At 49.8% G+C, this 23,390-nt stretch overlaps 2 protein-coding genes across 2 annotated transcripts in view; one reads left to right on the top strand and one right to left on the bottom strand.

The window, feature by feature from the left end:
* Positions 1–203: 203 nt before the first annotated feature.
* hspb7 (heat shock protein family, member 7 (cardiovascular)) lies at positions 204–13,547 on the bottom strand. The gene is made up of 3 exons (XM_078425236.1): positions 13,296–13,547; positions 5,487–5,620; positions 204–515 (listed from the first exon to the last, which is right to left on the bottom strand). The coding sequence occupies exons 1-3, from the start codon at positions 13,501–13,503 to the stop codon at positions 330–332; spliced, it is 528 nt and encodes a 175-aa protein (XP_078281362.1). The 5' UTR covers positions 13,504–13,547; the 3' UTR covers positions 204–329.
* An 8,396-nt stretch (positions 13,548–21,943) lies between these two features.
* The window catches only part of clcnk (chloride channel K), a 49,779-nt gene continuing 48,332 nt past the window's right edge, over positions 21,944–23,390 (top strand). Inside the window, exon 1 of the mRNA XM_078425050.1 lies at positions 21,944–22,049. Coding sequence (XP_078281176.1) covers positions 21,944–22,049 — 106 coding nt within the window. The remainder of the gene's footprint in view (positions 22,050–23,390) is intronic.

Genomic DNA, 23,390 nt, shown 5'->3' with positions numbered 1-23,390 from the left:
TACATCGAAGGTGGACACAAAATGGTGGAGTAACTCAACGGGTCAGGCGGCATCTCGGGGGGTGAAGGGATGGGTGACGTTTCGGGTCGAGACCTTTCTTCAGACCCGTCCCCTGACATCAGTCTGAAGAAGGGTCTCGACCCGAAACGTCACCCATTCCGTCTCCCCACGAGCCACGTCCTGACCCGCTGAGTTACTCCACCATTTTGTGCCTCCCTTAACGCTGATCTATTTTCAGGAGGCAGCGGCCCACCCATGCGTGACTGACCCGCCACCCGGCCGGCGTTATCACGCTGCCGCACCGCGCCACGCGATCCCCACACCCCCCCTCAGATCTTGATCTCAGTCCTGAAGGTCTGCTGCACGTGCTCGGTGTGCTTGGCGGGGTGCCGCTTGGCCTTGACCGTCAGCGTGCCGTCGTTGCCCAGCGCAGACGTCAGGGAGGTGGGGTCCACGTCGTCCGGCAGCTGGCACTTGTGCGTGAACGTGTTCATCACCGTCCCGTCCGCGGCAAGCTGCGAAACGGAAACATAGAAAACATCGGAGAAAACAAGGCCGCGGCGGGGGGGGAGGCCGTTCGGCCCTTCGAGCCTGTACGCACCGCCATTAGACAATAGGTGCAGGAGGAGGCAGTTCGGCCCTTCGAGCCTGTATGCACCGCCATTAGACAATAGGTGCAGGAGGAGGCCGTTCGGCCCTTCGAGCCTGTACGCACCGCCATTAGACAATAGGTGCAGGAGGAGTCCATTTGGCCCTTCGAGCCTGTACGCACCGCCATTCATTGCGATCACGGCTGATCCTCCACAATCAGTAACCTTCCTTCTCCCCCCCGTATCCCCTGATTCCGCTAGCCCCTAGAGCTCTATCTAACTCTCTTTTACATTAATCCAGTGAATCGGCCTCCACTGCCCTCTGAGGCAGAGAATTCCACACATTCACAACTCTCTGGGTGGAAAACGTTTTTTCTCACCTCACTTTTAAACGGAAGGCGGGCTCCAGTTTAGTTTATCGTTCAGATATTCTTAAGTGATAGGAGCAGAATTAGGCCCCTCTCAACCCCGATTCTCTTCCCTTCTCCCCGTAAACCCCCGACACCCATACTAAACAAGAGTCTGCCAACCTCCACCTGCAAAATACCCGTTGACTTGGCCTCCACCGCCATCAGCGTTGAGATGTTACTGAGAGGCAGTTTTGTTGATTGAAAGACACAGCAGGGAAACTGGCCCTTCAGCCCACTAAGGCCGTGCTGTCCATTGAGCACTAGTTCCGTGCCATCCAATGTTGGGGGAGTCCAGAACCAGGGGCCACAGTTTAAGAATAAGGGGTAGGCCATTTAGAACTGAGATGAGGAAAAACTTTTTCAGTCAGTGAGTTGTGAATCTGTGGAATTCTCTGCCTCAGAAGGCAGTGGAGGCCAATTCTCTGAATGCATTCAAGAGAGAGCTGGATAGAGCTCTTCAGGATAGCGGAGTCCGGGGGTATGGGGAGAAGGCAGGAACGGGGTACTGATTGAGAATGATCAGCCATGATCACATTGAATGGCGGTGCTGGCTCGAAGGGACGAATGGCCTCCTCCTGCACCTATTGTCTATTGTCTATTATCCCATTTTTGCTCCCACTCCCCACACGCCAGTTTACAGAGGGCCAATTAACCTGCAAACCCGCACGTCTTTGGGATGTGGGAGGAAACCGGAGCACCCGGAGAAAACCCACGCGGTCACTCTCAAAAAGGAGAACGTGCAAACTCCACACGGGTAGCACCGGAGGTCAGGATTGAACCCGGGTCTCCGGCGCTGTGAGGCAGCGGCTCTACCCGCTGCACCACCGTGCCGCCCTCTTCACTCTCCCCAGCTGCGACCTCAGTGTATCTCTGGAGAGATGAAGCTCTTTCCCAGATGTGTGGAGGTGCCACAGTGTTATGTCTATGTTGAACGTTAAGCTGAAGAAAAGTGCAATGAAATTATGTTTAATTTAGGAACTATTTTGTAAGAGTGAGTCATTATTTTAATGTTGGAGCCAGAGTTTCATAAAATGTGTCGACTGAAAACTCGATGGAAGGTGATTTATGGAGTCATAGAGTCACACAGTGTTGAAACAGGCCCTTCGGCCCAACCTGTCAATGCCAGCCAACATGCCCCATCTTTGCTAGCTCCACCTACCTGTGGCACGGTGGCGCAGCGGTAGAGTTGCTGCCTCACAGCGCCGGAGACCCGGGTTCGATCCTGACTACGGGCGCTGCCTGTACGGAGTTTGTACGTTCTCCCCGTGACCTACGTGGCTTTTCTCCGGGTGCTCCGGTTTCCTCCCACACACCAAAGACGTGCGGGTTTGTAGGTTAATTGGTTTGTAGTAAAATTGTAAATTGTTCCTGGTATGTGTGTAGGATAGTGTTAGTGTGCGGGGATCGCTGGTCGGTGCGGACTCGGTGGGCCGAAGGGCCTGTTTCAGCGCTGTATCTCTAAACTAAACTAAATTAAACTGTGTTTGGCCCATATCCTTCTAAACCTATCCTATCCATGCACCTGTCCAAATGCCTTTTAAACGTTGTGATAGTCCCAGCCTCAACTACCTCCTCTGGCAGCTTGTTCCATACGCCCACCATCCTTTGTGCAACAAAAAGTTGCCCTTCAGGTTCAAATTAAATAAGTTGCCCTTCAAGTTCAAATTAAATATATCCCCCCTCAACTTAAACGTAAGAAGAACGAAGACATTTCAAAAGACATAGAAATAATACTTAGTTTCGTTTAGTTTAGATACAGCGCGGAAACAGGCCCTTCGGCCCACCGAGTCTGCGCCGACCAGCGATCCCCGCGCATTAAAACTATCCTACACAAACTGGGGACAATTTTACAATTTTATACCAAGCCAATTAACCTACAAACCTGCACATCATTGGAGTGTGGGAGGAAACCGAAGATCACGGAGAAAACCCATGCAGGTCACGGGGAGAACGTACAAACTCCGTACAGACAACACCCGTAGTCGGGATCGAACCTGTGTCTCCGGCGCTGTGAGGCAGCAACTCTACCGCTGCGCCACCGTGCCGCCCTACTTAAATGGGGAAATGTTCTCAGGTTCAAAAGGAGAAAAGAGTGGAACGGGATTAGTTAAGGGATTTCAGCGAAGAACGATCTTAGGCACATTGGACCAAACCCGCTCTTTCCGCACTCTGTTATCCTGTGAGTTTTTGTGAATATTTTGGCACTTTAGGAAAGTGAACAATTCCAGCGAAAAATGGCTTGAAATGCAACAGGAATGTGTGATTCTCAGAACAGATTCCCGACTTCAAGCCTGACTTTATTCCTGCAACCACAACTTTGGGAAAGGGCAGGGTTAGTGGTCGGGAATCCAGTTATTTTCGGAGTACATATGTTCATAATTAATAATGGAATGAAAAATAAATAAAATACATGTTGCAGTTGAAGTCTAGATATGACGGTGATGATTAAAAATGTAACATGATTAAAAGTTGGACTTTATCTTGCGCTGAATCTCCTCTACCTGTACACTGTGGACGGCTGGATTGTCATCATGTGTAGTCTTCCCCTCAACTGGTCAACACGCAACAGAAAGCTTTTCACTGTACCTCGGCACACGTGACAATAAACTAAACTCAATGTGTAGGAAGGAACTGCAGATGCTGGTTTACACCGAAGACAGACACAAAATGCTGGAGGGAAGGAACGGGCGACGTTTCGGGTCAAGACCCTTCAGTCTGAAGAAGGGTCTCGACTCGAAACGTCACCCATTCCTTCTCTCCAGAGATGCTGCCTGAGTTACTCCAGCATTATTGTGTCTGTCTTAAACTTAACTCAATTCACAAAACCCATTCACACTGGATCTTTGTTATCCCCACTTTTGCATCCATTCCCTGCATATGAGAGGCAATTTTGCAAGAGGGCCAATTAACCGACAAACCCACACGTCTTTGTGATGTGGGAGTAAACCTGAGCACCTGGAAGAAACCCACGTGGTCACAGGGAGAACGTGCAAACTCCACACAGACAGCATCGGTGGCGCAGCGGTAGAGTTGCTGCCTTACAGCGAATGCAGCGCCGGAGACTCAGGTTCGATCCTGACTACGGGCGCCGTCTGTACGGAGTTTGTACGTTCTCCCCGTGACCTGCGTGGGTTTTCTCCGAGATCTTCGGTTTCCTCCCGCACTCCAAAGACGTGCAGGTTTGTAGGTTAATTGGCTGGGCAAATGTACAAATTGTCCCTAGTGGGTGTAGGAGAGTGTTAGTGTGCGGGGATCGCTGGGCGGCGCGGACCCGGTGGGCCGAAGGGCCTGTTTCTGCGCTGTATCTCTAAATCTAAAAGAAAATCTAAAATCTGAGGTCAGGATCGAACCTAAGTCTCATGCACTGTGAGGCATCAGCTCTACCTGCTGCGCCACCGTTCCGCCTCGTATCTTTTTGAGTATCATGTTGTGTGTATGTGTGTGTGGTACAATAAGCTGAATGCACAAATGTTCTTAAAGTAAAAGTCTTTAGGTTCGTTCAATAAACTGGTTAGTTAGTTAGTTAGTTTATTGTCACGTGTACCAAGGTTGGGTGAAAAGCTTTTGTTGCGTGTTGACCAGTCAACGGAATGACAATACACGATTACAATCGACCCATTTACAGTGTAGACACAGGATAAAAGGAATAACGTTTAGTGCAAGGTAAAGTGCAGTAAAGGCTGATCGAAGATCGTCTGAGGATCTCCAATGAGATAGATAGGAGGTTAGGACTGCTCTTTGGTTGTTGATAGGATGGTTCAGTCGCCTGATAACAGCCGGGAAGAAACTGACCCTGAATCTGGAGGTGTGCGTTTTCACACTTCTGTACCTCTTGCCTGATGGGAGAGGGGAGAAGAGGGAGTGGCCGGGGTGAGACTGGTCCTTGGTGATGCTGCTGGCTTTGCCGAGGCAGCGTGAGGTGTAGATGGAGTCAATGGAGGGGAGGTTGGTGTGTGTGTGTGTGTGTGTGTGTGTGTGTGTGTGTGTGTGCATGTGTGTGTGTGTGTGTGTGTGTGTGCGTGCGTGCGTGTGTCCTTGCGTGTGTGTGTGTGTGTGTGTGTGCGTGTGCGTGTGTGTGTGTGTGTGTGTGTGCGCGTGCGCGTGTGTGAGTGCGTGCGTGCGTGTGTGCTTGCGTGCGTGTGTGTGTGTGTGTGTGTGTGAGTGTGTGTGTGTGAGTGTGTGTGTGAGTGTGTGTGTGTGAGTGTGTGTGTGTGTGAGTGTGTGTGAGTGTGAGTGTGTGTGTGCTGGTCTGGGCTGCGTCCACAATTCTCTGCAATGTCGTGTGCGGTCTTGGACGGAGCTGTTCCCAAACAGCGCTGTGATGCGTCCCGATAGAATGCTTTCCGCGGTGCATCTGTGGAAGTCGGTGAGAGGTGGAACGACCACAGGTACAGGAGGCTGCGTACAGTGGCATCTCGTACAACGAGGGGGCTGAGACGCCGTGGAGATCTACCGAGGTTAGCAGCGACAGGGAACAGCGCCTTACCTTCTCAGCATGGACTTCAATCTGATTGTTGGAAGTGGTGACGATGATATCTTCGGGTGAGAAATCGCTGACGTCCACCGTGAACTGGTAGTTGTCCCCCAGGGTCTTCACGTTGCCCATGTTCCCTGGACGACCTACGTGGAGAAAAACAACCCAGTCCAATCCCATCAGACGTGCAGAGACAAGGAACTGTAGATGCTGGTTGACAAAGCATAACTGCAACATAACTGCCCAACCTCAATACTCAATACTCTGACTGATGTATTGGGGGGAGGTGGGGAAAGCTCTCAGATCATGGCCTGCTGTGCCTGACGTAGAAAGCCCAACAGTCATCCGGGGTGTCAAAAATGGGAACACTTGTTTTTCTGATTTTTCTTTTTGTTTGTGATTGCCAAAATCATTTTGACGTATGTTTCTCCTTAATGATATCTCAGATTTTAATTCAATTTGCTTTGTATAAAACACCGAACTCCGAAAGTGAACTATTAATTCCTAAAGCACAACGAAAATCATTACACTAGTGAGGGCGTATCTTTTAAAGAAATGATGTAAAGGGAAGCTTCTCCCGCCAGCTGAGCCGGGCAGAACCAGGTTCATTTTAGAAGACTATTATGACCAAGATGTATCCAAATTCTTGCTGGATTTCAGCGCATTAAACAAAGCAAGACTCACAATGCTGGAGTAACTCAGTGGGTCTCATCAGCATCTCTGGAGAACATGAATAACAGACACTTCGGGTCAGGACCCGTTTTCAGCCTGACCCGCTGAGTTTTAGGTTTAGTTTATTTTGGTTTATTGTCACGCGTACCGAGGTACAGTGAAAAGCTTGTGTTGCGTGCTGACCCAGTCAGTGGAAAGATTATACACGATCACAATTGAGCCGTCCACAGTGTACAGATACAGGATGAAGGGAATATCATTTAGTCCAGTAAAGTCCGCGGGTCACCGATGAGGTAGATAGTAGTTCATCACTGCTCTCTGGTTGCGGTAGGACGGTTCAGTTGCCTGATAACAGCTGGGAAGAAACTGTCCCTGAATCTGGAGGTGTGCGTGTTCACACTTCTGTACCTCTTGCCCGATGGGAGAGGGGAGGAGAGGGAGTGACCGGGGTGAGACTGGTCCTTGATGATGCTGCTGGGCCTTGCCGAGGCAGCGTGAGGTGTAGATGGAGTCGATGGAAGGGAGGTTGGTTTGTGCGATGGTCTGGACATGGATAGGTGACGTTTCACAGAGTGCTGGAGTAACTCAGCGGGTCAGGCAGCATCTCTGGAGGACATGGATTCTCTGCAATTTCTTGCGGGTCTAGGATGCAGCTGTGAACCTGATCAGCAGTGATTACCCCACAGTGGTGAGTGTTTCCACCATTTTCCGTTTCATTTCAGATTTCCAGTATCTGCATTATTTTCCTTTTGGTTCCTAAATTCTTTACTTCATTATTATCACATGTGCCGAGGTACAGTGTAAAGCTGTAGGGGAAAAAACTGCAGATGCTGGTTCAAGTTGAAGGTAGTCACAGAAATCGCTGGAGTAACTCAGCGGGTCAGGCAGCATCTCGGGAGAGAAGGAATGGGTGACGTTTCGGGTCGAGACCCTTCCTCAGACAGAGGGTTCCCGCCCCCTCCCCTGACATCAGTCTGAAGAAGGGTCTCGACCCAAAACGTCACCCATTCAATAGACAATAGACAATAGGTGCAGGAGGAGGCCATTCGGCCCTTCGAGCCAGCACCACCATTCAATGTGATCATGGCTGATCATTCTCAATCTGCACTCCGTTCCTGCCTTCTCCCCATACCCCCTGACTCCGCTAGCCTTCAGAGCTCGATCTAGCTCTCTCTTGAATGCATTCCTTCTCTCCCGAGACACTGGCATTTAGAAGGACGAGAGGAGATCTTATCGAAACGTATAAGATTATTAAGGGGTTGGGCACGTTAGAGGCAGGAAACATGTTCCCAATGTTGGGGGAGTCCAGAACAAGGGGCCACAGTTTAAGAATAAGGGGTAGGCCATTTAGAACTGAGATGAGGAAAAACTTTTTCAGTCAGAGAGTTGTGAATCTGTGGAATTCTCTGCCTCAGAAGGCAGTGGAGGCCAATTCTCTGAATGCATTCAAGAGAGAGCTAGATAGAGCTCTTAAGGATAGCGGAGTCAGGGGGTATGGGGAGAAGGCATGAACGGGGTACTGATTGAGAATGATCAGCCATGATCACATTGAATGGCGGTGCTGGCTCGAAAGGCCAAATGGCCTCCTCTGGCACCTATTGTCTATTGAGATGCTGCCTGACCCGCTGAGTTACTCCAGCATTTTGTGTCTGCCTACAGTGTAAAGCTTTCATTTGTGCACTGTCGCATCATAGACCATACACGATTACAATCACGCCCTCTATCGTGCACAGATGGAGGTGCAACATTTAGTGCAAGAGTAAAATCCGATAAAATCCAGATAAAGATCGTCTTCAATGAGGTAGATGGGAGGTCACAAGTTCATACGTGATAGGAGCTGAATTAGGCCATTCGGCCCATCAAGTCTACTCCGCTATTCAATCATGGCTGATCTATCTCTCCCTCCGAACCCAATTCTCCTGCCTTCTCCCCATAATCCTTGACACCCGCGCTAATCAAGAATCTGTGTATCTCTGTTTTAAAAATATTCACTGACTTGGCCTCCCCTGCCTTCTGTGGCAAAGAGTTCCACTGATTCACCACCCTCTGACTAAAGTAATTTCTTCTCATCTCCTTCCTAAAGGAACGCCCTTTAATTCTGAGACTGTGAGGCTAAGACCTCTGGGACTGCACTGTAGAAGCTGACGAGAGGACCCTACCGTTGCCTGATAACAGCCGGGAAGAAACTGTCCCTGAATCTGGAGGTGTGCATTTTTACACTTTTATGGGCCAAACGCGGGCAGGTGGGACTAGTGACACTGGGACAAGTTGGGCGGTGTGGGCAAGTTGGGCCGAAGGGCCTGTCTCCACACTGTATCACTCTATGACTCTATGACTTCTATACCTTTTATTTAGTACAGGAGTCAGGGGTTTATGGAGAGAAGGCAGGAGACAGATCAACCATGATTGAATGGCGGAGTAGACTTGAAGGGCCGAGTGGCCTAATTCTGCTCCTATCACTCATGACCTTCATGTTTCATGTGTTTTGTGCATTCTGCGTGTTTATGACTGTTGGCAGATCAATTTCGTTCCTGGGATAAATAAAGTTTGATGGTATGGTATGGTGTTGTGTGACCTTATACCGCTTGCCTGATGGGAGAGGGGAGAAGAGGGAGTGGGGTGATTCGTGGCGTGTATTGTTCACCAATCCCTATATGGATGGCACTCGGCGTAGCTCAGGGTCGTTGGTCTGAGAGGCTGCTGGGCCTGGGGACGGGAGGCTTCTATATAAGTGCAATGATAAGTCAACAAGCCCTTCCCAAATATGTGAATGACATTTGCAGCGCGGTGCTAAACACCGTGAGTCATGATCACAGACCGACGTCTCTAACGTGTAATCCACGCTCTGACCTTCCCACCAACAGTCACGCTAGATACCCATTAACATTCCACCTGCATGCCGATTATAAAGCCACATGCTTTCCCGATGGAGCAGCAAAGGGCCGCGATGTATCGGCACGGCTGCACAGTGGCGCAGCGGTAGCGTCGCTGCCTCACAGCGCCAAAGCCCCGGGTTTCATCCCGACTACGGCTGTAGTCTGTAAGGTCCCCGTGACCCCGTGGGTTTTCCCTGGGTGCTCTGGTCTCCTCCCACACTCCAAAGACTCATCGAAAAAGTGCTGGAGTAACTCAGTGGGTCAGGCAGCATCTGTGGAGAACATGGATCGGTGACGTTTCACAGAGTGCTGGAGTAACTCAGCGGGTCAGGCAGCATCTGTGGAGAACATGGATAAGTGACGTTTCGGGTCAGGACTCTTCCTCAGATTGAATCCTGATTAATTCTTCAGATTGAAGAGTGGTCCCGACCCGAAACGTCACCTCTACATGTTCTCCAGAGATGCTGCCTAACCCGCCGAGTTACTCCAGCACTCTGTACTTTCTTTTGTAAGCCAGCATCTGCAGTTCTTTGTTTCTATGTCCAAAAGATAAATTGTTACAAGGTATGAGTTCAGAAGGTCAGAGTATAGGAGCAGAATTAGGCCATTCGGCCCATCAAGTCTACTCCGCCATTCAATCGTGGCTGATCTGTCTCTCCCTCCTAACCCCATTCTCCTGCCTTCTCCCCATAACCCCTGACACCCGCACTAATCAAGAATCTATCTATCTCCGCCTTAAAAATATCCATTGATTTGTGGCCTCCACAACCGTCTGTGGCAAAGAATCCCACAGATTCATAATTCTTGCTATTGAGGGCGTGCAGCGTAGGTTCACTAGGTTAATTCCCAGAATGGCGGGACTGTCGTGTGTTGAAAGACTGGAGCGACTAGGCTTGTATACACTGGAATTTAGAAGGATGAGAGGAGATCTTATCGAAACGTATAAGATTATTAAGGGGTTGGACACGTTAGAGGCAGGAAACGTGTTCCCAATGTTGGGGGAGTCCAGAACAAGGGGACACAGTTTAAGAATAGGGGGAAGGCCATTTAGAACTGAGATGAGGAAAAACTTTTTCAGTCAGAGAGTTGTGAATCTGTGGAATTCTCTGCCTCAGAGGGCAGTGGAGGCCAATTCTCTGAATGCATTCAAGAGAGAGCTGGATAGAGCTCTTAAGGATAGCGGAGTGAGGGGGTATGGGGAGAAGGCAGGAACGGGGTACTGATTGAGAATGATCAGCCATGATCACATTGAATGGCGGTGCTGGCTCGAAGGGCCGAATGGTCTCCTCCTGCACCTATTGTCTATTGTCTATTGTCTATTGTCTGACTAAAGACTTATTGTCTATTGTCTATTGTCTATTGTCTGACTAATAGACTTTTAAACTATGGATCTTTGATAATCACACAAGAAGCCCACGGGTGCTGTCTGTGTGGAGTTTGTACGTTCTCCCCGTGACCGCGTGGGTTTTCTCCGGGTGCACTGGTTTCCTTCCCACACGTAAATTGTCTTCGGTAAAGATTATAAATTGTTCCTAGTGTGTGTCGGACAGTGTTGGTGTGCGTGGATCGCTGGTCGGCACAGACTCGGTGAGCTGAGGGTATTGGTAAAAAACGGCAGATGCCAGTTAAGATTTAGATTTAGATTTAGAGATACAGCGCGGAAACAGGCCCTTCGGCCCACCGAGTCTACGCTGCCCATTAACACTATCCCACACACACTAGGGACATTTTTTTCATTTACCCAGTCAATTAACCTACATACCTGCACGTCTTTGGAGTGTGGGAGGAAACCGAAGATCTCGGAGAAAACCCACGCAGGTCTTGGGGAGAACGTACAAACTCCGTACAGACGGCGCCCATAGTCAGGATCGAACCTGAGTCTCCGGCGCTGCATTCGCTGTAAGGCAGCAACTCTACCGCTGCGCCACCATGCCCCCCAAAATCAAAGGTAGACACAAAATGCTGGAGTAACTCAGCGGGTCAGGCAGCATCTCCCGAAACGTCACCCATTCCTTCTCTCCAGAGATGTTGCCTGACCCGCTGAGTTACTCCAGCAATTTGTGTCTACCTTCGTCGGGGCTGAAGGGCCTGTTTTCACGCTGTATCTAAAACTAAACACAAAATTACATCCCAGGTCTCAATGACATCTCCAGCCTTTAATCACTTGATCATTGATTGCCAGCTTCGAAGGGTTAACATGCTCGTGAGGAAGGCTGGCTCTGTCCTGGGGGCGGAGTTGGAGTTGGATTCACGGGAGGGGAGAGGATGCTCCTCAAACTGCGGAGCATCCTGGACAATACGGCCCATCCCCTCCGTGACACACTGGCCAACCTGAGGAGCACCTTCAGCATCAGACTGGTCCCACCGAGATGCAGCACACAACGCCACAGGAGATCCTTCTTCCCTGTGGCTGTCAAACTGTACAACTCCTCCCCCTTCTGTCGTGGGCTAGACTGAGACTGACCCCCCCACCCCAATCTTTGCATGTCCCCAATCCTTTCCACTCCTCACTTTAAGTTCATGTTTCATGTATCTTGTGGAGGGAGAGATAGGTTAGCCATGATTGAATGGCAGAGTAGACTTGAAGGGCCGAGTGGCCTAATTCTTCTCCTATCACTCATGACCTTCAGTCTGAAGAAGGGTCTCAACCCAAAACGTCACCCATTCCTTCTCTCCCGAGATGCTGCCTGACCTGCTGAGTTACTCCAGCATTTTGTGAATAAATACCTTCGATTTGTACCAGCACCTGCAGTTATTTTCGTATACTTCATGTTTTAGGTGTTTTGTGCATTCTGTGTGTTTTATGACTGTTGGCAGATCAATTTCCCTCCTGGGATAAATAAAGTACTATCGTATCGTGTTGTAAATCTTTTGTGTGGACATTTTTTTAGGCCATGTAAGATAATGCAAACTTTAAACAGCAACGTCGATTTAAGCAACAGAGGCAACTGAACAACAGACACAAAAAGTAACTCGGTGGTTCAGGCAGCATCTTTGGGCCGGAGACCCGGGTTCCATCCCGACTACGGGCGCCGTCTGTACGGAGTTTGTACGTTCTCCCCGTGATCTGCGTGGGTTTTCTCAGAGATCAACGGTTTTCTCCCACACTCCAAAAACGTTTGCAGGTGTGTAAGTTAATTGGCTCGGTGTAAGTGTAAATTGTCCCTAGTGTGTGTAGGATAGTGTTAGTGTGCGGGGATCGCTGGTCAGCGCGGGCTCGGTGGGCCGAAGGGCCTGTTTCCGCGCTGTATCTCTAAAATAAACTAATGTTATAGACAATAGACAATAGGCAATAGATGCAGGAGGTGGCCATTCGGCCCTTCGAGCCAGCACCGCCATTCACTGTGATCATGGCTGATCAATGTGTATGAGGGTATTCATGTGTATGAGGATATTAATGTGTTTGAGGATATTAATGTGTATGAACATATTAATGTGTATGAACATATTAATGTGTATGAACATATTAATGTGTATGATATTAATGTGTATGAACATATTAATGTGTATGAACATATTAATGTGTATGAACATATTAATGTGTATGAGGATATTAATGTGTTTGAGGATATTAATGTGTATGATATTAATGTGTATGATATTAATGTGTATGAACATATTAATGTGTATGAACATATTAATGTGTATGATATTAATGTGTATGAACATATTAATGTGTTTGAGGATATTAATGTCTAAGATATTAATGTGTTTGAGGATATTAATGTGTATGAGGATATTAATATGTATGATATTAATGTGTATGATATTAATGTGTATGATATTAATGTGTATGATATTAATGTGTATGAGGATATTAATGTGTTTGAGGATATTAATGTGTATGAGGATATTAATGTGTAAGATATTAATGTGTATGAGGATATTAATGTGTATGAGGATATTAATGTGTATGAGGATATTAATGTGTTTGAGGATATTAATGTGTATGATATTAATGTGTATGATATTAATGTGTATGAAGATATTAATGTGTATGATATTAATGTGTATGAGGATATTAATGTGTATGAGGATATTAATGTGTATGATATTAATGTGTATGATATTAATGTGTATGAAGATATTAATGTGTATGATATTAATGTGTATGAGGATATTAATGTGTATGAGGATATTTATGTGTAAGATATTAATGTGTATGAGGATATTAATCTGTTTGAGGATATTAATGTGTATGATATTAATGTGTATGAGGATATTAATGTGTATGAGGATATTTAAACTGAACCGAGCAGAACACATCACTTGCCTGTGGATCCCTTCTGCTCATTCCGTGGCCTCAGGAAGCTGCCGTGGAGAATGGAGGACTTCTCGAAATCGTCCCCGAACAGGCCCTTTGTTTTCTCCATGCACTGTTCCACGGCTGGGGCAGATGCAAAGGAGGAGGAGGAGGAGGAGGAGGTGTCCTGGCGGAAGCGCTGCTCGGATCTGAAGGCAGCGGAGGATCTTGCACTCATGGACGGCAGATAGATAGACCTTCGATCGGAAGAGTCGGCCCAATCCGTCCCCCCCTTCCTCCGCTCGACCACCTCCCCACGCCGCCTGGCACGTGCTCCTGAGGTCCGGGCTGGTCCTTTGTGCTCCAGTAGCTGTTGCTGCTTTGCTTATATATGTGTATAAGGGCTCCTGCCAACCCGCCCGGCAGCCTGTGTCCAAACCTGAAGTTAATTTTAGCCGTGGCATGCAGTTGTGAATACTCTCGCAGATGAAAGGCTGCCAGCAGTCCAGCAAACAAACGGAGCGGTCCAGGAATATATTCCCACTCTAGGCATTCCAAACGCGCTCGGTGCAGAACCTAAAAAAGCCATTTGATCCCTGGCTTTGCAGCTCTTGTTAAAGCTGCTCCCCTTGCTGTCTGAGACCTGCTGAATACTTTATATAGACCAGCGGCATCTGACTGGGAGAATGGCAAAGACTCGAGAAATGTCCGATGTAACCTTTTGAACCGAAGACCCTCTGAATTCAGCCGTTGGAGTTGTTAACTCACTGCAACTCTTTCAGTTTAAGTTTAGTGCATTGTCACGTGTACCGAGGTACAGAGAAAAGCTTTTATGTTGCGTGCTGACCAGTCAGCAGAAAGACAACACACGATGACAATCGATCCATTCACAGTATAGGGATACAAGATAAGGGAATAACGTTTAGTGCAAGGTAAAGCCAGCAAAGTCCGATCAAGGATAGTCCGAGGGTCACCAATAACGTAGATGGGAGGTCAGGACCGCTCTCTGGTTGGTGATAGGATGGTTCAGTCGCCTGATAACAGCTGGGAAGAAACTGCCCCTGAATCTGGAGGTGTGCGTTTTCACACTTCTGTACCTCTTGCCCGATGGGAGAGGGGAGACGACGGAGTGGCCGGGGGTGAGACTAGTCCTTGGTGATGCTGCTGGGCCTTGCCGAGGCAGCGTGAGGTGTGGGTGGAGTCGATGGAAGGGAGGTTGGTTTGTGCGATGGTCTGGGCTGCGTCTACAGTTATCTGTCATTTCCTGCGGTCTTGGTCGGAGCTGTTCCCAAACCGTGCCGTGATTCACCCCGATAAAGCGCTTTCTGTGGAGCATCTGTAGAAGTAGGTGAGAGTTGTCGGGGACTCAGGAGGCATCCATGTGCTCCCTGGACCATTGGGTCGATGTGGCTGGTCCAGGACGATTTGCTGGTGATATTTACTCCTAGGAGCTCGTTGCCTTCGACCATCGCTACGTAGGCACCGTCCATGTATGGGCACTGCTTCTCTGCCTGAAGTCAATCACAACCTCCCTTGTCTTGCTGACATTGAGAGAGAGGTTCACCAGTGATAGGAGCAGAATTGAGCCACTCGGCCCATCGAGCCAGCAGGAGGAGGCCATTCGGCCCTTCGAGCCAGCACCGCCATTCAATGTGATCATGGCTGATCATTCTCAATCAGTACCCCGTTCCTGCCTTCTCCCCATACCCCCTGACTCCGCTATCCTTAAGAGCTCTATCCAGCTCTCTCTTGAAAGCATTCAGAGAATTGGCCTCCACTGCCTTCTGAGGCAGAGAATTCCACAGATTCACAACTCTCCGACTGAAAACGTTTTTCCTCATCTCAGTTCTAAATGGCCTACCCCTATTATTCTTAAACTGTGGCCCCTTGTTCTGGACTCCCCCAACATTGGGAACATGTTTCCTGCCTCTAACGTGTCCAACCCCTTAATAATCTTATACGTTTCGATAAGATCTCCTCTCATCTCAGCAGTATCTCAGGAGAGAAGGGAAGGGTCTCGACCCGAAACGTCACCCATTCCTTCTCCCCCAGAGATGCAGCCTGACCCGCTGAGTTACTCCAGCATTTTGTGTCCACCTTCGGTTTAAACCAGTGCCTGCAGTTCCTTCCTCTGAAGAAGGGTCTCGACCCGAAACGTCACCCATTCCTTCTCTCCAGAGATGCTGCCTGACCAGCTGAGTTACTCCAGCATTTTGTGAATAAATACCATCCTGCACACAAGGTCAGTCTGGGAATGGGAAAAGGGAATTAAAGTGTTTAATTCCTTCCGGCACACATCCCTTGATTGGTTGTTGTGTGGACACCAGGTTAGGAGGTTCACAATCTCATGCAGCCTGCACACTGCCTTGTCTTGGGTTGCCAACTGTCCCGTATTAGCCGGGACATCCCCGTAGTTTGTCCTGGTACGGGACCGCCCTTGGTCCCGTATTAGTAAGGTTGCCAACTTCCTCACTCACAAGCAAGTCGACTCTGTGGGAAAAGCCAGTTTCTTCCAGCTTCGTACCATAGCTAAAATCAAACCATTCCTCCAATTTGACGATCTAGAAAAAAATCATCCACGCATTCATTTCCTCCCGCCCGGACTAATGCAACTCCCTATACACAGGGATCGGCCAATCATCCCTGCCTGCAATTGGTCCAAAACGCCGCAGCGAGACTCCTAACGGGTCCCGTAAAAGGGACCACATCACCCCGATTCTGGCCTCTCTCCACTGGCTCCCAGTACGGTGCAGAATCAACTTCAAACTCCTCCTATTCACATACAAAGCCCTAAATGAACATCCCCCCCCCCTACATCAAAAATCTTCTAACCCACCACTCTATCTCCAGGTCCCTCAGGTCGGCCGACTTGGGGCTACTGACTATCCCGCGGTCTAGGCCTAAGCTCAGGGGTGACCGCGCTTTTGCGGTTGCAGCTCCTAGACTGTGGAACAGCATCCCTCTCCCCATCAGAACTGCCCCCTCCATCGACTCCTTTAAGTCCGGGCTCAAAACCTACTTCTACTCCCCAGCGTTTGAGGCCCTCTGAGGGGGCGCTGTGAACTGTTTATGTATGTGCTGTTATGTTTGTGTGCCATTGTATGTCCGTTGTTAGCACCTGCACTGATGTACAGCACTTTGGTCGACGTGGGCTTGTGTTTAAATGTGCTGTACAAATAAAATTGACCCGACTTGACTTGACTTGACTTGACTGGACTTGACTTGACTTGACTGGACTGGACTGGACTGGACTGGACTTGACTTGACTTGACTTGACTTGACTCCCCAAATAAGGGACAAAGGATGACATCACCCACCCTCCCCCCCCTGCCCGCCCCACGGGACCTCACCCAGCCAGCGGCCGCCATTGGTGGAGCGGGGAGCACGTGGCCGCTGGCTGGGTGAGGTCACGTGGGGCGCGCGGGGGTCGCGGGGCGGCGACGTCACCCTTTGCCCCCGTATTTGGGGAGTGAGGATGTCGGCAACCCCCTAGTCTCACACGTCGTTTCGATGTAGGAAGGTCCTTCACGCATTGCGATCCCCTTCGGCTCCCGCGAGCCCCCTGACAGAAATGTTGCACTTGACACGTTTGGGCGAAAGTCTCGGCAAAGCCTGACCCTGCCGGCAGCCAGCGACGGTCCCCTGCCCCCGGTTTAAATTGTGTTACAAGCAGTTTAATCATTAATTGTCCTTACTTCATCGGAAGTCACACTTCAGTGAAGTCGCGCTGAGTCCGTGTACATTACTGCTCGCTTTCTGCACAAAGCCTTCACCCCCCCCACCCCCCCCCCCCCCCCCCCCCCCCCCCCCCACCCTCAACCGTTGAAGTCTGTGTTGTTGGGTATGTTGGGTATGTGTGCCATTGCACGTTCCTTTTTTAGTATAAGAAAATAACTGCAGGTGCTGGTACAAATCGAAGGTATTTATTCACAAAGTGCTGGAGTAACTCAGCGGGTCGGGCAGCATCTCGGGAGAGAAGGAATGGGTGACGTTTTGGGTCGAGACCATTCGGGTCACCCATTCCTTCTCTCCAGGGATGCTGCCTGTCCTGCTGAGTTACTCCAGTATTTGAATGAATTAATAAGTTTTAATAAGTTTTAATAAGTTTCAGACTGATGTCAGGGGAGGAGGCGGGACAAATGAACAGTGGCTTTAGCCTCGGTATAAGCTGGCAACTGCAGGTCCTTCCTAAGCACTGATTGTACTTGTGGACGCGATATCTGGTCCGTTTGGAGAGCATGCAAAACAAGGCTTTTCACTGTACCTCACGGCACACGTGACAATAATATTCAGATTCAGGGACAGGTTCTTCCAGGCCGATGTCAGCCAACTGAACCGTCCCATCACCAACTACAGAGTGGTCCTGAACTACCATCTACCCCACTGGAGACCTCCAAACTCATTTTAATCTGCCTTTACTGGACCTGGCTCCGACCGCTGACTGGTTAGCACGCAACAAAAGCTTTTCACTGTACCTCAGTACACGTGACAACAATAAACTAAACTGAACTAATTGTGTTACAGACACAGAGAATGATTATTCTTAAAATGTTCACTTCAACATCTTCATAACAAGCGTTGTTATTCCATTGATGGACACAAAGTCCTGGAGTAACTCAGCATCTCTGGAGAGAAGGAATGGGTGACATTTCGGGTCGAGACCCTTCAGTCTGAAGAAGGGTCTCGACCCAAAACTTCACCAATTCCTCCTCTCCGGAGATGCTGAGTTACTCCAGCACTTTGTGTCTATCTTCAGTGTAAACCAGCATCTGCAGTTCCTTCCTGCGCATTGCCATTCCGTTGATAGACACAAAGTGCTGGAGTAACTCTGCGGGTCAGGCAACATCTCTGGAAAAAAGGAATCATAAGGAATCGGAGTAGAATTAGGCCATTCGGCCCATCAAGTCTACTCTGCCATTCAATCATGGTTGATCTATCTCTCCCTCCTAACCCCATTCTCCTGCCTTCTCCCCATCACCCCTGACACCCCTAATAATCAAGAATTGGGTAGGCCATTTAGAACGGAGATGAGGAAAAACTTTTTCAGTCAGAGAGTTGTGAATATGTGGAATTCTCTGCCTCAGATGGCAGTGGAGGCCAATTCTCTGAATGCATTCAAGAGAGAGCTGGATAGAGCTCTTAAGGGTAGCGGAGTCAGGGGGTATGGGGAGAAGGCAGGAATGGGGTACTGATTGAGAATGATCAGCCATGATCACATTGAATGGCGGTGCTGGCTCGAAGGGCCGAATGGCCTCCTCCTGCACCTATTGTCTATTGTCTATTGTCTAATCTATCTATCACTGCACAAAAAATACCCACTGACTTGGCCTCCACGGCCTTCTGTGGCAAAGAATTCCGCAGATTCACCGCCCTCTGATTGAAGATCGATGACGTTTGGGATTGGGACCCTTCCTCAGAATGTTATTCCATGACTTAACTTGATCAGTTATCCGTTTCCACTTACGCTTCCACAAACAGGGCCTGGATCTAAATTGGGACCAAGTGGAGTGGCATTGTTTTGTGGACATGTATTTATGGAACAGCGTTCCATCGCTGCACTGCGGTGACTTTGTGTGGAAGGACCTTGGAGAGACATCAGCCCTGGATGAAGTCTTTGCCAGCTGGTGTTGTCAGTTCTTTAAGTGAAAAGCCAGCTGGTGTTGTCACAATAAACTTATAGATTCTCCATCACACGACACTTATCCTTCCATTCACCTCTCACGCCCCAACTTTAAAACAAACGGATGATTCATATCGATTGTGTGCATTTTTGGTCTCCTAATTTGAATTGTGTGCAGTCTTGGTCTCCTAATTTGAAGAAGGACGTCCTTACTATTGAGGCAGTGCAGCGTAGGTTCACCAGGTTAATCCCCGGGATGGCGGGACTGTCGTACGAGGAAAGATTGGAAAGACTGGGCTCGTATTCACTGGAGTTTAGAAGGATGAGAGGGGATCTTATAGAGGCGAATAAAATTATAAAAGGACTGGACAAGCTAGATGCAGGAAAAATGTTCCCAATGTTGGGGGAGTCCAGAACCAGGGGCCACACAGTCTAAGAATAAAGGGGAGGCGTTTAAAACTGAGGTGAGAAGAAACTTTTTCCACCCAGAGAGTTGTGAATTTGTGGAATTCTCTGCCACAGAGGGCAGTGGAGGACAATTCACTGGATGAATTGAAAAGAGAGTTAGATAGAGCTCTAGGGGCTAGTGGAATCAAGGGATATGGGGAGAAGGCAGGCACGGGTTACTGATTGTGGATGATCAGCCATGATCACAGTGAATGGCGGTGCTGGCTCGAAGGGCCGAATGGCCTCCTCCTGCACCTGTTGTCTGTGTTTCTAGGTCTCCCCTCTGCATCCAACGCTCCAGAGAATGTGATCCACGCTTGTCCAACCTCTCCCCGTGCACGTCCACCACCGACCGATTCCCCGGCAACTGCTGGTCCGGCACCCCCTTTAATCCGGACAAAATCACGAGAGCGCGCTTGGAAATCCCCCTCCCCTGGAAGTCCCCCCAAAATTGTGCTGCCCAGGCCGGGTGAGGCGGCCGATCTCGGCCTCATTGGGACTTCCGCGCCCGATCGGCGGGTGGGATTTGCGCCCTCTGTGGCCGGGGCTCTGGAACTGCGGCCCGGCCTGAGCCGGCTGATCCGGGCCCAAGGCCGACCTCCGAGGCTGACTTTGTGGCCCGGTATCTCGACCCCCCTCCGCCCCCCCCTCCCCGCTCGGCGGCCTAGGCGGAACGTTCCGGTACCGTTGGACTCCTCTCGGAGGTCCGGACCTCTGTTGGCTCGGCAACAAGGATAATCCGGAAAGGCTCTGGAATCTTCTAATCCGGACAGCATCCTGGTAAACCTCTACTGCACCCTCTCCAAAACCTCCAGAACACCCTCCCGCCACCACCCTGTGTCGTCCGTGAGCAAGCCAGTTCTGATTCAAAATGGCCAACAACCTGGATCCCAAACATGATTAATCTTCTGGATCAGCCGACTACGAGGGACTTCATCAAATGCCTGACCAAAGTCTATGTAGACCACATCTACTGCCCCACCCTCATCACCTCATGGGCGGTCACGGTGGCTCAGCGGAAGAGCTGCTGCCTGACAGCAAATGCAGCGCCGGAGACCCGGGTTCGATCCCGACTACGGGCTCTGTCTGTACGGAGTTTGCACGTTCTCCCCGTGACCTGCGGGGGTTTTCTCAGAGATCTTCGGTTCCCCCCCACACTCCAAAGACGTGCAGGTCTGTCGGTTAATTGGCTTGGTAAATGTGAAAATTGTCCCTGGTGTGTGTAGGATAGTGTTAATGTGCGGGGATCGCTGGGCGGCGCGGACCCGGTGGGCCGAAAAGGGGCCTGTTTCTGCACTGTATCTCTAAACTAAACTAAACTACCTTCAGTCAAGTTTGTAGGTCCTGATCAGACTGCACAAAGTCGTGCTGACTGACCCAAAATAGTCCACTCCCTTCCAAAATGCCAGTAACTCCTCAAAGAGTCATACCGCACAGAAATAGGCCCTTCTGCCCAACCTACCCATGCCGACCAAGATACCTCATCTAAGCTAGTCCCATTTCATTGGGTCCTTGGTGTTTCATTGGGTTGTTTAAATTAATACTGACTAGCTAATTAAATTATTGCATCGTATGGGAGGCACATTCCCGATCTCGTTGTACCCCTGTACAATGACAATAAAGATATATTGTATTGTATTGTATTGTATTGTATTGTATTGTATTGTATTTGCCTGCCTTTGGCCTGTATCCCTCCAAACCCTCTAAACCCCATTGCTCCCTAAACCTTTTCCATCCATCCTATCCTTCAGAATTCTCTCCAATAGTTTCCCTGCCACCGATGTGACATTCACCGGCTTTTAAAAAGGACAAACATACAAAATATCAAATCGGGGTAATGATCTAGGCAATGGCCATTAATTGCCGAAGGGAACAATGCAAAGACTCCGATGAGGTGCAGGTTTGTAGGTAGATTGGCTCGGTAAATGTAAAGATTGTCCTTGGTGTGTGTAGGATGGTGTTCGTGTGCGGGGGTCGCTGGGCGGCACGGACCCGGTGGGCCGAAGGGCCTGTTTCTGCGCTGTATCTCTAAACTAAACTAAACTGATCTAAAGTTACGATGAAAGGCCTGTATCTCGATACTGATCCACACAAAACCTATGGGCATCGGCTGCTCGCGTGATTATCGGAGGTTTATTTGCACAGAGCGTTACAATCGTTTCATTCAGTTTCCCTCTTTTTGCAAAGCCTTCGGCTGCTGTAGGAGCTTCCAAGGGCAGGTTGTGACTGTAAATGTTATGCGTTCGATGTAAGGGGTGTGGTTTTGGGCTGGGGGAGGTGGGGTGAGGGGAGGGGGGGGCAGGTGTTTTCACTGCTTAGACTGGGTTTGTGGTAAAACAGCCTGGGTGTGCCAGGCAGTGAGTGGTCTGTTAGCGAAGTATTGACTGTGTATTTGTGTGTGTGTGTGTGTGTGTGCGTGCGTGTGTGCGTGTGTCAGTGTGTGTGTGCGTGCGTGTGTGCGTGTGTCAGTGTGTGTGTGCGTGTGTCAGTGTGTGTGTGTGTGTGTGTGTGTGTGTGTGCGTGTGTGTGCTGGGGACTAGGCTGTTTTGGGAGCGCTGGAGTGTCGGGGGGCGTGAATGACACGGGCATATTTAAGTGCCTCCTACGTACGATGGATAAAGAGTGGGACAGGGAGAAGGTTACTAGCCCAGGAGGGGAAGAACGGTCTCCTTTGCAGCAAAATCTTCAGCAAACGAAGACAAGGGGCTGTGCCACAGGTAAGTGAGATGAGGCGTGCAGGGAAGAACTGCAGGTGCTGGTTTAATTCGAAGGCGGACACAAAATGCTGGAGTAACTCAGCGGGACAGGCAGCATCTCTGGAGGGAAGGAATGAGGCCACTGACTAAGGTTGCAACTGTGAAAGTACGTTTGCCTTTGTCACCAAACAGCATTCATGCATCTTAAGTGTTGGATCTGACTTTGTCAAATAGAAAGAACAGGCACCTCACGTTTTACGTGTTTGTGGAATAATGCACTTGTTTGATTAATACCAAAGCTGATTTTGGCGCTTTTATTTCTGAGATAACACGCTCAAATCTACGCCTCATTGAAACTTCCCGGACAGTGAGCGGCCTGGATAGAGTAGATGTGCCCACTGGTGGGAGAGTCTAGGACCAGAGGGCACGGCCTCAGAATTAAAGGACGTTCTGTTAGGAAGGAGATGAGGAGGAACTTCTTCAGTCAGACGGTGGTGAAATGCATCAGTGAGAGTGTGGCCAGTGTGGTGTGGGTCAGGGTGGTGTGGGTCAGTGAGAGTGTGGCCAGGGTGGTGTGGGTCAGTGAGAGTGTGGGTCAGTGAGAGTGTGGCCAGGGTGGTGTGGGTCAGTGAGAGTGTGGCCAGGGTGGTGTGGGTCAGTGAGAGTGTGGGTCAGTGAGAGTGTGGCCAGGGTGGTGTGGGTCAGTGAGAGTGTGTGAGTCAGTGAGAGTGTGGCCAGGGTGGTGTGGGTCAGGGTGGTGTGGGTCAGGGTGGTGTGGGTCAATGTGAGTGTGGGTCAGTGAGGGGGTGGTGTGGGTCAGTGTGAGTGTGGGCCAGTGAGAGTGTGTGGGTCAGGGTGGTGTGGGTCAGGGTGGTGTGGGTCAGTGAGAGTGTGGGTCAGGTTGGTGTGGGTCAGGGTGGTGTGGGCCAAGGTGGTGTGGGTCAGGGTGGTGTGGGTCAGGGTGGTGTGGGTCAGGGTGGTGTGGGTCAGGGTGGTGTGGGTGAGGGTGGTGTGGGTCAGTGAGAAGGTGGGTCAGGAGTGTGGGTCTCTGATGATGCCGGCTGCCTTTTTGAGGCAGCGTCTCCAATAAATCCCTTTGCTGGTGGGGATGTCAGGTCAGGGCGGGCGATGGACCGGGCAGTGCGTGCCACTGTTTGCGGTACGTTGGGGCGTTGGCGAGCTTTCTCCAGGGTTGTCTCAATGTGCCAGGGGCAGGACGTGTCTCCAGAGACAAGCAACGACCTGTCATAATGAGCTGAGATGTGCCTGGTGGAGATGCTTGGAACAGGCACCAGCAGCAGCTGAGGAGCCGAGCCGTTTGTAACAAGTCCACAGCGATGCAGCGGCCGTGGAGTTTCCGCC

The sequence above is a fragment of the Rhinoraja longicauda genome, chromosome 30 (genome assembly GCF_053455715.1).
Source record: "Rhinoraja longicauda isolate Sanriku21f chromosome 30, sRhiLon1.1, whole genome shotgun sequence".
NCBI lineage: Eukaryota > Metazoa > Chordata > Chondrichthyes > Rajiformes > Arhynchobatidae > Rhinoraja > Rhinoraja longicauda.
The sequence above is the reverse complement of the archived record's forward strand: the minus strand, read 5'-3'. Positions and strand labels throughout refer to the sequence as shown.